At 40.5% G+C, this 12,500-nt stretch overlaps 1 protein-coding gene, 1 long non-coding RNA gene, 1 other non-coding gene and 1 pseudogene across 4 annotated transcripts; 2 read left to right on the forward strand and 2 right to left on the reverse strand.

Annotated features, from left to right (window-relative positions):
- Positions 1-572: 572 nt before the first annotated feature.
- On the reverse strand, positions 573-1,515 carry LOC148740146 (uncharacterized). Its single transcript, XR_015996484.1, has 2 exons — positions 1,140-1,515; positions 573-681 (listed from the first exon to the last, which is right to left on the reverse strand). It is a non-coding gene; the product is annotated as an uncharacterized LOC148740146 (long non-coding RNA).
- On the forward strand, positions 744-8,557 carry LOC148740147 (uncharacterized). Of its 2 annotated transcripts, none has more exons than XM_088748325.1 (4): positions 744-945; positions 3,285-3,347; positions 3,534-3,833; positions 8,306-8,557. In XM_088748325.1, the coding sequence occupies exons 1-4, from the start codon at positions 796-798 to the stop codon at positions 8,441-8,443; spliced, it is 651 nt and encodes a 216-aa protein (XP_088604451.1). In that variant the 5' UTR covers positions 744-795; the 3' UTR covers positions 8,444-8,557. The 2 variants fall into 2 exon arrangements, with proteins under 2 accessions (XP_088604451.1, XP_088604450.1); XM_088748324.1 differs by lacking the exon at positions 8,306-8,557 and adding an exon at positions 4,665-5,064 and having other exon boundaries at positions 752-945.
- Positions 7,086-7,972, reverse strand: LOC148740148 (uncharacterized; annotated as a pseudogene).
- A 2,937-nt stretch (positions 8,558-11,494) lies between the features above and the next one.
- Trnat-ugu (transfer RNA threonine (anticodon UGU)) lies at positions 11,495-11,567 on the forward strand. Its single transcript has one exon. It is a non-coding gene; the product is annotated as a tRNA-Thr (tRNA).
- The last annotated feature ends 933 nt before the right edge of the window (positions 11,568-12,500 follow it).

Here is a 12,500-nt window from a genome sequence, read left to right on the forward strand (position 1 = left end):
AGCAGAAATTCTGATTGGTTTCTCTTACATTGCCATGGTAACGGAAACGCAAAATAATAGAGGCTTTTCTTTATGTGGATTTTTTTTGATAAAAGCGTTCTTTGTTGGGTAAAAGAATATTATATCCTAAAAATAGATAAACTTAAGTGACCTTAAGAGGCATAAAAAAAGTTTTACATTTCTTTTGGGAATTTTTGGATTTTTTGACCAGAATGCCCCCTTAAAACTCATTCATTTCAACTCCATAGCAAAATAAAATAGAATAAGGCTACTTATTGCGTGTATTTTTCAATTTCTAACACTGATTCTGCACAAAACAAGGTTTGGTGAGACTTCCCTCCTCCCTTCCCCCCCCCCCCCCCCCCACAGCCCCTTCCCGAATGAAAAACCTTAAATTAAAACCATAACCGCTTGGATGACCCTCATGAAAATCCTTCTCCTGACTAACATGTATGTATCCCCGTCAAGCAGAAGGTCTTTTATAATCGCTAATATCAACCAATTTCACCTTAAAATTGACAGTTCAAAAAGCCGTCACGTATTAAGAAAAAAAGGGAGGGAAGACTTACAAATCATACTTGTTGAAGTTTATTCACACGAGCGATTGTTTCTGGATGACTCTTTGTCAGCTCGCTGTTACGGTAGTTAAATTATCACATTTATCCAGAAACCAGATTGGCCCTGACAAGCGAACAAATTGCAATGAGTCTGGGAACGAGTAACTGTGTTCCATCTGTTCCAAAAGTTATCTTATAAATAATTTAGATTAAACGTCGCGGAAATATTCCACTCGAAATGGCGTTTAGCAGGCGAGAATTGAAAATCATTTCGATTATTCAACTAGCAATGGCAGTTATCTTTTTTGCATTCGGCATCGTGGACCATTTTGAAGTACGCTACGTTTTCCAAAGCTTTTTGTTCATGCCATGTTGGATCGCAACTCTCGTAAGTACACTTGAAGAAGTAGAACTGCCTATTGTACATATCCCAGCCTAGCTCTACAGCCGTTCTCGATTTCGACTTTTCATATGACCCAACCACCGTTTACGAATCATAGATTTCGTGTATTTATCTTAGTTCGGATTGATCCCTTAGTTTCGCGGCAATATAATATTGTTTTCGGTCAGAAAACACCATACCTGGTTGGCATTATTGGTCAGCTCATAAGCCAAATATCGAGCGCTATTCTCAAACTAAGTTTCTCGAAGAATGACAGCTGTGAGGGTTGAGTGATATTTGGTCACAGTGGTCGTATTATTGAAACGAATAGAAGCACTAGCAAAAAACTGTTCCACGTCTTCGCCATGAACCTCGAATATCTTCTATTTTAACGGTCGAAAGCACAAGCTTTGGCAATAAAACACAAGTCGTGATACCGTACATCGTTGGTCGATTAATATTGTTCCTAGTCTACACTTCAAATGGGCAGTTTAGGTCGTATTCCTTTCTGGTAGGAAAATTTCGTTTTAAGAACTTGACTTCTGCTAGGCTATAAAACACCTTGCTAAACGATTGGCATAATTTTGCAGCTGTTTTCAAACACCTTATCGGTTTCATTGCGTCCTCTGCGAAAACAAAAACGTGAAATGACCAAACTTTGCGTTGTCTATAGAACGTGAACGTCGACGGCTATTGTTTTACACTCATTTCTATTTCTAATTTTAACGCTGACAGTTCCATATTCAGTTTCGAGATAGTTCGAGAATGAGAAACAAAGTAAATGACTTTAGAGTATCGTGGGACTCTAGATAAAATATAAGTTTATTTTTTTAACCGGCGTCGCCGTCCTCGTTTCTCAAACTCCCTAATTAGTTTTTCACAACGCGGGCAAGCCGTTTGAAATCAAGTCATCATACTGCCGTATCACGCCGAAACTAAGTTATAATCCCGTTCTTACACTCCTGTATTCTTATGCTCTCAGTAGGAGAGCAGCATTTTAAGCTAGGCTGAGTTGCAACAATCCATAAGAAAGCCGTGACGTAACTCTGATGTGCCGAATCCAATGCATAGATTATTGCAGTGTTTTCTGATGCAACGCTTATGATTGGCTTCGAATTGAGTGGCGTGACCAGCCATGGAGGAGACAGAGTCAGCTTTATTTACCCACAGTGAACCTCCTTTAGCAATTGTAAATATATACATTAACACTCAAGTCTACCCAATACCATGTTTTACTTCTACCTGGCTATTCTCTCAGTGTTTCTCAAGAAACACAAAGAAAGACCGTTTCTTTAATGAAACTGGATCTTAAATATTCTAATTAGTTTGAAGTTTATTATTAATTCATAAATACATGGCAGTTCGAAAACTAAATCGATCAAAATCATTAACTATTCTCTCTTAATTAAAAGAATAAAAAGGCAAACAGGACGCTCAAAATGTTATCGCAAGACGAGATTCGAAACCCCTAACCCATATAGGGCAAAAAAAGATAATAATTAACAACTATTCACCGAGGTGGAGGTGGTTAGTGGTGGATATTTACCGGGCCGCGAAGCGGCGAGGTAAATATCCACCGCTAACCACCGACACTGAAGTGAATAGTTGTTTCAGTATAAAAGGTCACCCACACTTTGATAAATAAGTAGATTCGTGTGGTGCAGGTAAGAACTTGTTTGTCATTTACAATTGTGTTTAAAAGTGTCTCACATATTCCGTCATGGTGGATTGCCAATTTCTTAAAATTCATAATAACAAGAGCCTCATTATTGCTAACACCGAGGCAGATAATGGACATTGCTCTCCGAGTCTGTATACATTCCAACTCTTGCACTGAATATTTAGCCAAACTGAAATGAAATGCCGGAACTGCATAGTCCATTATTGATCTAATACAACTAGAGTAGAAGAGCCCTAAAATCAGTGCGATTGGGCTTAGCTCTCTTAAGTTGCACCAAAAAAATAAAGTCTCTTAGATACCTTCTTAAGAATTTCATTAATTTCAATTGAATATTCTAGGTCAAATCACTGGAAATGTTGATACCCAAATTGGATCTTAAATTTTCTGGGATATAATTATATGACGTTTTGTACATCAAAATAGATTTACTGATCACACGTTCATGATTCAGGTTCTTCATCCCAAACCATTTTACCTGATTTCAAAGTCTAGGTAAAGAGTATGAAGAACATACACGGCAACAATATTCCCAAGGGTTTTAAAGCTTGCTTTCACCTGTACGAACAAGCTTGTAATGGCTTTGTGAAGGTGAACTTTGCAAACTATACTTTGTGCTGTTTGACATGATTTCTAAAACTTACAATTTTATTGCTTGTTCGGACAGGTATTGCCAGCAGGCATTATGGGATTGATTGTGGCGAACCGGACCAGACGCTCCTCGACTCTGGTGAGAATGATTACCGACTGGAATTTTATAAGATTCAGGCTATGCGAAGAGAAAATAACGTCTTACATTTGCGTGACATTCAACAGTTATTGACTGACTTAAAGGTTAATGTCCAGCACTTCAACTGGTAAGATATATTTGAAGCTTAGAAAATAATTCCCATCTCCTCCGATTTCATGATTTCAGATAAACTGGCTCAGCACAATTAGTATTGCCTCTGTTGTGGTTTGTGCAGTGGTACTTGAAAGCTATTCATGGGCTCTGAGAATCTTATTGCGAGACATATATTATGTTTCTCGTCCAAGAAACGGTGAAGGTTCTCCTCACTTTTGGACTAAGGACGCAAAAATCAAGTTTGAAGACCAAGAAAATACCATGATAGCCATACATGCCTTGATTATCATATTTGCCATCGCTGAGATCATTCTCGCCGTGGCGATGGCTCGGAACAGTGATGGTGGGCGTCAGTCACCGCAGGAAAATCAGGTATGTTGCTTTACCTGGGAAAAAAATCATTTATCGAATATGGCATTGAAGTCTAGAAAGGCATGCGGAAATCCTATCTTATTTCTTCTTTTTTGCGTCCTTACTCCTTCTCCTCTTCGTTACATTTTTCTTTTGCACGACTTCTTTCCCGTTCCTTCGTCTTACCTTTTCTCCCTTTCTCATTTTCTCCATCCCTTCTTTCCTCCCCTCCCGTCCCTTCCTCAGTCCCTTTCGCTTTGCATCCCTAACTCACCTTTTCCCTCTCTTTTCTCTCCTCCCTTCCATCTCCCTCCGTTCCTCCCTCCCTTTTCTCCTCCTTCCATAGCTCCATGTAGACCCTCCTTACTTCCTGTCTCGCTCCGTTCCTTTCAACCTCCACCTCTTTTCGTCTTCCCTCCATTCCCGCAGTTTTTCTTCTCACGTTTCTCCTTTTGTTCTTCCTTTTCTTTCTTGTTCCCTTTAATTCTTCCTCCCCTCTCCTTCCTTTGTTTCTTTCTCCTTCTCTCCCTCTGTCTTTCCTCCTTTCCATTTCTCCACTTATTCTTCCCTCCCTTTCTTTCAGCCTCAATTTTTCTCTTTTTCCCTTCCTTGTTCATCCTTTAGTTTCTTCTTATTGTTCTCTTCCATTTCTCCCTTTTTTGCTTCCTTTTTCTCCCTCCATACCCTCATTTCTTTCTTTGCTCCTCACGTTCATTCCTCTTTTCACTCTTGTCCTTTCACCCCTCTCTCCTCCCGCATTCTTTTCTCCTTTCCTCCAATCCAATTTCCCTCCCCTTCTCCCTCCTGCCCCTTTTCCTTCTTTTTCTCATTAATCAACGGGGTTTTTTTTAGCCATACGATGAATGCCATCAAGAGCGAAACGGACAAGTACCGATTCTAATACAGCCTTTTCCACCACAAGCTATGATGGCCATTCCGATAACTGGAGCCAGCCAGAGCAGTGGTGGCATCCAGCAGCCACCACGCATGTAGTTACGGAAAGTTTGTCTGTTTCTTCAGTGGCCTTGTAAAGTCGCTTTTAAAAATGTTATATTAAGTACTTAAACGCTAACCCAAGCGATTGACCGACGATAAAGCTGCGATCTAAAAGTAACAAGTAGCACAACGTAACGTAACGGAAAGCAACTGTAACGTAACGCAAATAAATGATATCCTAACAGGGCGTCAGAAACCACCATGTAGTAGACACCCAAAATAGAGAACAAATATAATAAAAGGAGTCTATATCATACATTTCTGTTGTCTTATCGTAATTAACTTAGAATTTTAAAGTTTTGACTTTAAAAGTTCTCGGTGTATCACAGGTGCGAAGTTCTTTTCAAGGGCCGTTTCATTCCTTTCTAGCCGCGTATTGAAATGGAGATAAGCCCACAGCAGTTTTGGTTCTCGTGAGATGAAGTTCTCTCCTGTCTTTCAGGGCCCTAACATCACAGCGCATCCTTGCGACTCATTAAAACATTTTTGTTTGTTTTTATTTTTATTATTGTTGTTGTTTTTTGTCATTATCATTATCATTACCTTATTTCCTTGTGTAACTCAAACGTGCGCGTGTTCCAGCCGATGATCTTGTTGCCTACTACTGCGCATGTATTAGATCCTCCCTTGACTACGCTTGCCCTGTGTTCCATTATGCTCTACCTCAGTACTTACAGTCAGAGTTAGAAAGAGTTCAGAAAGGAGCTCTGGCGTGTATTTTTCCTAGAATGCCGTAAGTGGAAGCGTTAGAGCGCGTCTGTTTGACTTCTATCAGAGAATAACACGATTTTACAAAGTCTTCATTTAGATCAATCAGCGAGAATCAGAATAGTAAACTACATTACTTAATTCCTGAAGCCCATAGCCCTCGTTATAATTTAAGGCGCCAAAGAACGTACAATGTACCAACAGCCAAGAAAAAGCGTTTTGCTAATTCGTTTTTCGTGAAGGTTGCGGCTGTAACCAACCCAAGTTGAGATGTAATAGAACTTTTAATAGAACTTTAAGTCATCATATTTTATATTTGTATAGTAGTAGCTTGTAAAAAATTGCGCAGCTCAGTATTTTACTGCGATGTTATTTTAATAAACAAGTCTACCTACCACTATTTCTATAATTACTTTGATACATACATACATACATACATACATACATAGGTTAATTAACCACTCCCCATAGGGGCTTTTCAGGGCCAACAACCACCCATCCCACCCAGGGGAGGACATCAATCACACAGTAATCTCGTGCGTGGGAAATTAATGTCTCCTACCCCTAACCCTACAGGAGATGGGGCCTACGGTTTATTCTTTCTTATCCGAGAAGACTAGAATATCTATCCATTTCTTGATATTATAGAAAGGTAGTAAATTCTCCTCACTTATTTTATGACCATGAGTATTGGTCCGGCCGGGGCTCGAACCTTCGACCTCCCGCACAACACAATTCGGCGCTTTGACCAATTGAGCTAACCGGTTGATCATTTTTTTATTAATTCGTTATCATAAAGTTTTTTAATTTTCTACCTTCTCCTCTGTCAAAAATATCCATGTTATTGTCTTCCCACTCCGACCTCCCTTGTTAATTGCCCGCGAAGTCAGCTGCTTCTGTGACGCGGAGCACGCAAGTTCTAAGGGCAACTGACGTCATCAAGCGTATAAATCATAGTCCATGTAACTGTTGGGCAGCAAGGACGACTCAGTGAACAACGTGAACAGTCTTTATTTCTAAACTCAAGCACGAGTTGCATGGATTTTGAGTAGCATCTCCTCTTGCATGGACAGTGATATCATCACCTGTGCACCTTTGTAAATAAGGCCATTGTCAGTTGTTAGTTCATCCCGGTAGGTCCAGTATGATCGAAGAGGGTGCGGTACCTGTTTTCTGTCATTCGGCCAGCCTTGAGCGATTGTGGTCATTAACTTGGAGAGGTGTTCATCTTTTTTGGTCTCATCGCGTAGGCGATATTCGGTGATTTCTGTGAGGCGTGGGTTGTGTGTGTCAGATTTCTCTGTGATTGCAGTCCTGAACACTTCAAAATCTGTGACCCTGGCATGAACTGGGGTAGGCAGTGCGGCTCTGGAAAGGGTGTTTGCTAGGTAGAGTGAGGTGCCTTTCTTGTATTTGATATTGAAGCGGTATCTCTGCATTCTCATCAGCGTTTTCTTTAGTCGCGCTGGGGCTTTGTGCAGGGCCGTTTTGCAAATGGTCTCAAGGGGCTGGTGGTCCGTATGGACTTCTATGTCAGATTTGCTATCGAGCCAGTGGTCTGTATGGACACTATGTATTTGTCGTTTCCAGGGAGTAGCACTGTTCCTGGTAGTCATCCGTGTAATATGTCACAGGGTGCTGATCATTTGCCGTCTGCATCAGATGTATGTTTTGTTCTCGAGGGAATCTTGGTTGGGAGCGGCCGCGAGGTGTTAATCAGTGTGGCCTCGACCCATGCCTTGGGCTTGCCATCGACTGGTTCTTCGTGGTTGTTCTTGTTGCAGGGGGCGTGTCTCAAGGCATACTCTAGGGAAGTGGTCGTTAATTCCACTTTGTGCAGGTTTTGCTATTTGCAGGGCATGCTTTCCAGGGATGAGGTCCGCGTCGATCTCCACACCAAAAGCAGGTTCCGGGCTCCCGCTTTAGTTTTATTTGTTCATGGCTTATCCAATTTACTTGTTCCTCAATTCCTTTCGAGGCGTCTGCGATTAGTTTGTTGGCTTTTTGAGCCGACTCAAGGGCGGCTTCGGCTACGACGTCTTGCATAGTCTTAGGTGCTCCATTAGGTTTTAAGTGTGTTTTGAGTTGCTCAGCTCGCATTGTGCTATCGTGTAGGCCAAAACCGAAATTGTCGAGTCACATTTCGTCGGTCAGCATAAGCTTCCCGCGTGTCTGACCTTGACCTCTCATTCTTGAATAGATTCGTGTAGACTTTGCTGAGTATTTCAGAATTTAAATCTGTCTGCAAGTAGGGAGGTTCCGATAGATCCCGTGTAATGAAGTCGTAGTTTGTCCATCCAGATCCATGGTTTTTTCGGATCATCATCTGCTATCTGGGGTTCAATCGTGTAGTGGATCACTTGCAAGGCTTCGTCCAGCATTGCCGATCGATTGTACTCCTTCTCCTCTTCGTTATCTTTTGCTTTTGCGCGACTACCCTTTCCCATTCCCCTCATCCCTTGTTTTCTCCCCTCCCCTCCCTTTCTCCCTTTTGCTCTGCATTGCTAACTCCCTTTTCCTCTCCCTTTTCTCCCCTCCCTTCCATCTCCCGTCATTCTTCCCTCCCTTTTCACCTTCTCCCATACATGCCTTTATGCCTCTCTTATTTCCTGTCTCGCTCTCTTCCTTTTAACCTCCACCTCCATTCGTCTTTCCTCCATTCCCACAGTTTTTCTTCTCACATTTCTCTTTTCATTCTTCCTCTTCCAGTTTTCCTTCCCTTTCCCTCCGGCCCCTTTTCCTTCTTTTTCTCATTAATCAACTGGATATTTTAATCTATTTTTTTTAAGTCATACTATGCATACCATCAAGTGGGAAACGGACATTTACCGCTCCAAATGCAGCCTTTTCCACAAGCTATGGTGGCCATTCCGACTACTGAAGCCAACTACAGCGGTGGTGGCAACCCGCAGCCTCAGCGCATGTAGTTACAGAAAGTTTGTCCGTTTTTTTAATGACCTTGTATAGTCGCTTTTGAAAATATGATTTTGAGCATCAAAACGCTAGCCTGAGCGATTAACTAACGATAAAGCTGCGATCTCGTAGTACTGAACAACTTACGCAACGTAACGTAACAGATAGCAACTGTTACGTAATGTGCGGCAGTCCGGGTTCCCAAACGGGATATCTAAGTTTTTGTGCGTGCGCGATGGCGGCACATTCGAACGGTGCCACGAGGCTACCGAGTTTATCGTTCGTTTTTCCCAATTAATGGCTTAACGTTGCGTCAAACACTGTAACATTTAGTGCGAGTTTTCTCGAAGGATTTGGGATTAGACCTTTGATTTTACATTGAGGAAAAAAAGGAAGCTGTGCAAGTAAAAGTTTTAGATTTAGTACAGGAGGTTAAGGTGGATCCCCCGGCACCCAAATATTAACAAATAAACTTCCTTTCGGAGGGCGAGTTACTATAAGAAACGTAGTTAACTCATCTCAAAGGTCTCTCCCTAAATATTCAGCAGTTCGGCGGACGATACAGTGAGGATTCTGTTTTGGGTGTTAATTTTTTTATACTTACGTCGTTACCATGGCAACATTGTCTCTAATGACAGTCAGATATATATATCTTATTATTAAAAACTGAATCATTGGATAATGCAATTCAAGACTTTTTATTGGCTTAGCCATTATGGTATATCAGCCAATATACCATAATCCACAAATATGGTAAGCGTTCGCGTCAGTTTAAAATCAAAAGGGAGCTAAACAATCCGGTTTCTTCTCACAAAGTAATAATTTCTTGAGGGCGTTTTTAATATAACACTTATTAAAGACTAGATCATTGGATAATACAGTTCAAGACTTTTCATTGGCTTAGCCATCATGGTATATCAGCCAATATACCATAATCTACAAATATGGTAAGCGTACGTGTTAGCTTAAAATTAAAAGGGAGCTAAAAATTTAATAAAATTTAATAATTTAATTCAACGTTTTTAATAAAACAATTATTCCACTCGCGCTTGTTGGATGTAAGGTTATTATAGCCAACTCTGCGCTACGCGCCTCGTTGGCTATCTATCATCTCATATCCAACGCGCGCTCGTGGAATAATTGTTAATTAGACGTTTTGTTGTGTAGTATCGCTGAGTATTTTTACGAGTTGTGCCGTATTTTGACGAGCCCGTAGGCCGAGTCAAAATACAAATAACGAATAAAAATACTCAGCGATACTACACAACAAAACGTCTTATAAGTTATTTATTATCCAACACGCCAAACTATTATTTCAGTGCGGGCGAATTTCGCGGTTATTTATTTACGAGGAGTGCGTGACAGAAGTACGCGAAGCTGAACGGAGTTGGCGCGTTGTGTTGCTGTTTCTATTTTCTTCATTAAATGAAGAAATTTTCTGGTCGTCAAGCTGTTTTTCTTGGATCTATAAACTTGGATCTATAAATTTGGATCTATATTTGCCAGCCATTCTGACTCTTCGTCCTCGGAAATATGATTCAAATTTTCCGCCACTTTTTTTTTTTCGTAACTACAATCCAAATCTTCGCTTGCGCAATGCGAGAAAACCTGTTTAACCGGTACTTAACAATAGACGAGTACAAATACCGCGTAATATTTGTACTCGTCTATGGCGTTATTTGTACTCATCTAAGTGTAGTTGGATAATAATTTCCAATATTTGGCCTAGATACTTTAATGTTTTCTCTTTCCCATGGTGAAAAGTCTTCGATAATTTTGAAAACTAAAAACTCAAGGTTACCGATATCCGCCCATTTTCCTAAATATATTCGATAAGCTCCGACAGATTTTAACAAAAGTGATAACAACTGTGGCGTGACACGCGTGACTATAGACATGTGATCGCCAAGTAAAAAAAGAACACCGTCGTGCCTCGTGGCAACGCAGTTGTTACATAAACCTGAACTGCAGAATTAATAGAGTTCTGTTGTAGTTTTAACCCGTAGCTCTGTGATTTTATCGTCATCGCAACTCTACAATAACAACCACAACAGCAAAAACAAAATAAGATAAGGAACTAAAAAGGAAAACACTCATTATATATCGAGAGTATAATAAGGCTGTGAGAGCTTACAGGGGTGACTGTGATTTTATCGTCATCGCAACTCTACAATAACAACCACAACAGCAAAAACAAAATAAGATAAGGAACTAAAAAGGAAAACACTCATTATATATCGAGAGTATAATAAGGCTGTGAGAGCTTACAGGGGTGACAGAAGTATGTCCTTAACGTGTACCACAGCTTACTTTTTTCTTTTTATGACCAGACCTGTAGTAATCGTCACTAGAACAACGCTCGCTCACTCCTTATTGGTGAACGCTTATTAAAACATGTTTCGTGCTTAGCAATCTCCCGCGTGCATACATAACTTAATAGTGTACGCTGTGGTGTTTACCATTTGTTTTATAACATAACATTGATACATTGTGGCTGAAGAGTTCCCTTTTATTTAACAAATCTTACGTGACCAGAAAACAGAAGCGCGCGCGGAAAAATAGTCAGCAGCGTACACCCATGGGCAAATGGGGGACGCTAAATTGACCAATCTGAGGGCGCGCTTTACTTTGGTTATGTTATAAAACTGAATAGATACAATGAAATATATGAAGTTCCTATATTTGGAACTGCGGTATTAGATACATATGGTGCACGATCCTCGCAGTAGATAGCGCTATTTAAGCAATAGCGAAAATCAGACCTGAAAAAAATCAGGCCTGTACGGGATTCGAACCACTGACCTCTACCAATTGAGCATGTTAGCTCAATTGGTAGAGCGCTGCACTAGTATCGCAGAGGTCAGTGGTTCGAATCCCGTACAGGCCTGATTTTTTTCAGGTCTGATTTTCGCTATTGCTTAAATAGCGCTATCTACTGCGAGGATCGTGCACCATATGTATCTAATATCGCAGTTCAAAATATATGAACTTCATATATTTCATTATATCTGATTCATCACTTTTACGGGTTTATTACGAATCAACTTAACGGCCTGCTCCCAGTTGGCTTGTTAGCTCAATTGGTAGAGCGCTGCACTTGTATCGCAGAGGTCAGTGGTTCGAATCCCGTACAGGCCTGATTTTTTTCAGGTCTGATTTTCGCTATTGCTTAAGGTGGCTCGTACCGGTTTTCATCTCTTTGATGGTTTGTAACTTTGAAAGAATACAACAGAAAGACTGACCAAGGCCAGGTGAACACTTTTACGGGGTTGAATTACATAATCATTGGTTATCCAAAAATAAGTGTCATTTCGTCACTAGCAGTTTCCATGGCAACGCTTTCATAGGCTTATTCAGACGCACTTTTTTGTTTGTGGCTTAAATAATTCGAAAACTAACCCGGTGACCCCCTGATTTTTTTCAGTGATTGCTTTTGGCACTTGAAAAGGAAAATGCACAAAGATTTTTTAAAAATTATACGGAGCGGAATTTCAGAGAATCTAGAAAAAGGACAATTTTCACACATTACAAATTTCCTTCCGTTGAATTTTCTAGTTTTTTTTGTGATGATTCCTTTCGACGTTATTATCATATTGGAACAATAAAAAGAAGGGGTCACTAGACTTGTTTTCATGCAATAGCTTTCGTGAGTTTAGCAATTTCCACGCGCGTTTTAAAAATCTGGATTCTGTAAGATCGACATTTGCTCATGATCTGTTTTAGCTACCGCTGACAATTGCGTGTGCTCGCGCGAGCACCTACGATCTGATGTTTACAGACGTTTACTGCTAAGAAAATCATTAAACAGCCGTCAAAGACAGCCTTCCGAGCTCATCTTAGAAATCCTACACATGACTTCTGGCTATATCATATTGTTTTCCTTTAAGTTTCAAAGTGTTCTTCCAGTTCAGGTAGATTATCCATCACTTGAGTTCTTCTTTTTTCGCGGTCGCAAGATTTCATATCGGTTGAATATTTCTTTTAAATGTGAAGTGAAGCAACCTTTACTTCTCCGAAAATCGTCTTCGTTATCTTAGTTTCTATCTCCTGCATTCATAGTGGCCGCTCAAC

Source organism: Stylophora pistillata, chromosome 2 (genome assembly GCF_964205215.1).
Source record: "Stylophora pistillata chromosome 2, jaStyPist1.2, whole genome shotgun sequence".
Taxonomy (NCBI): domain Eukaryota; kingdom Metazoa; phylum Cnidaria; class Anthozoa; order Scleractinia; family Pocilloporidae; genus Stylophora; species Stylophora pistillata.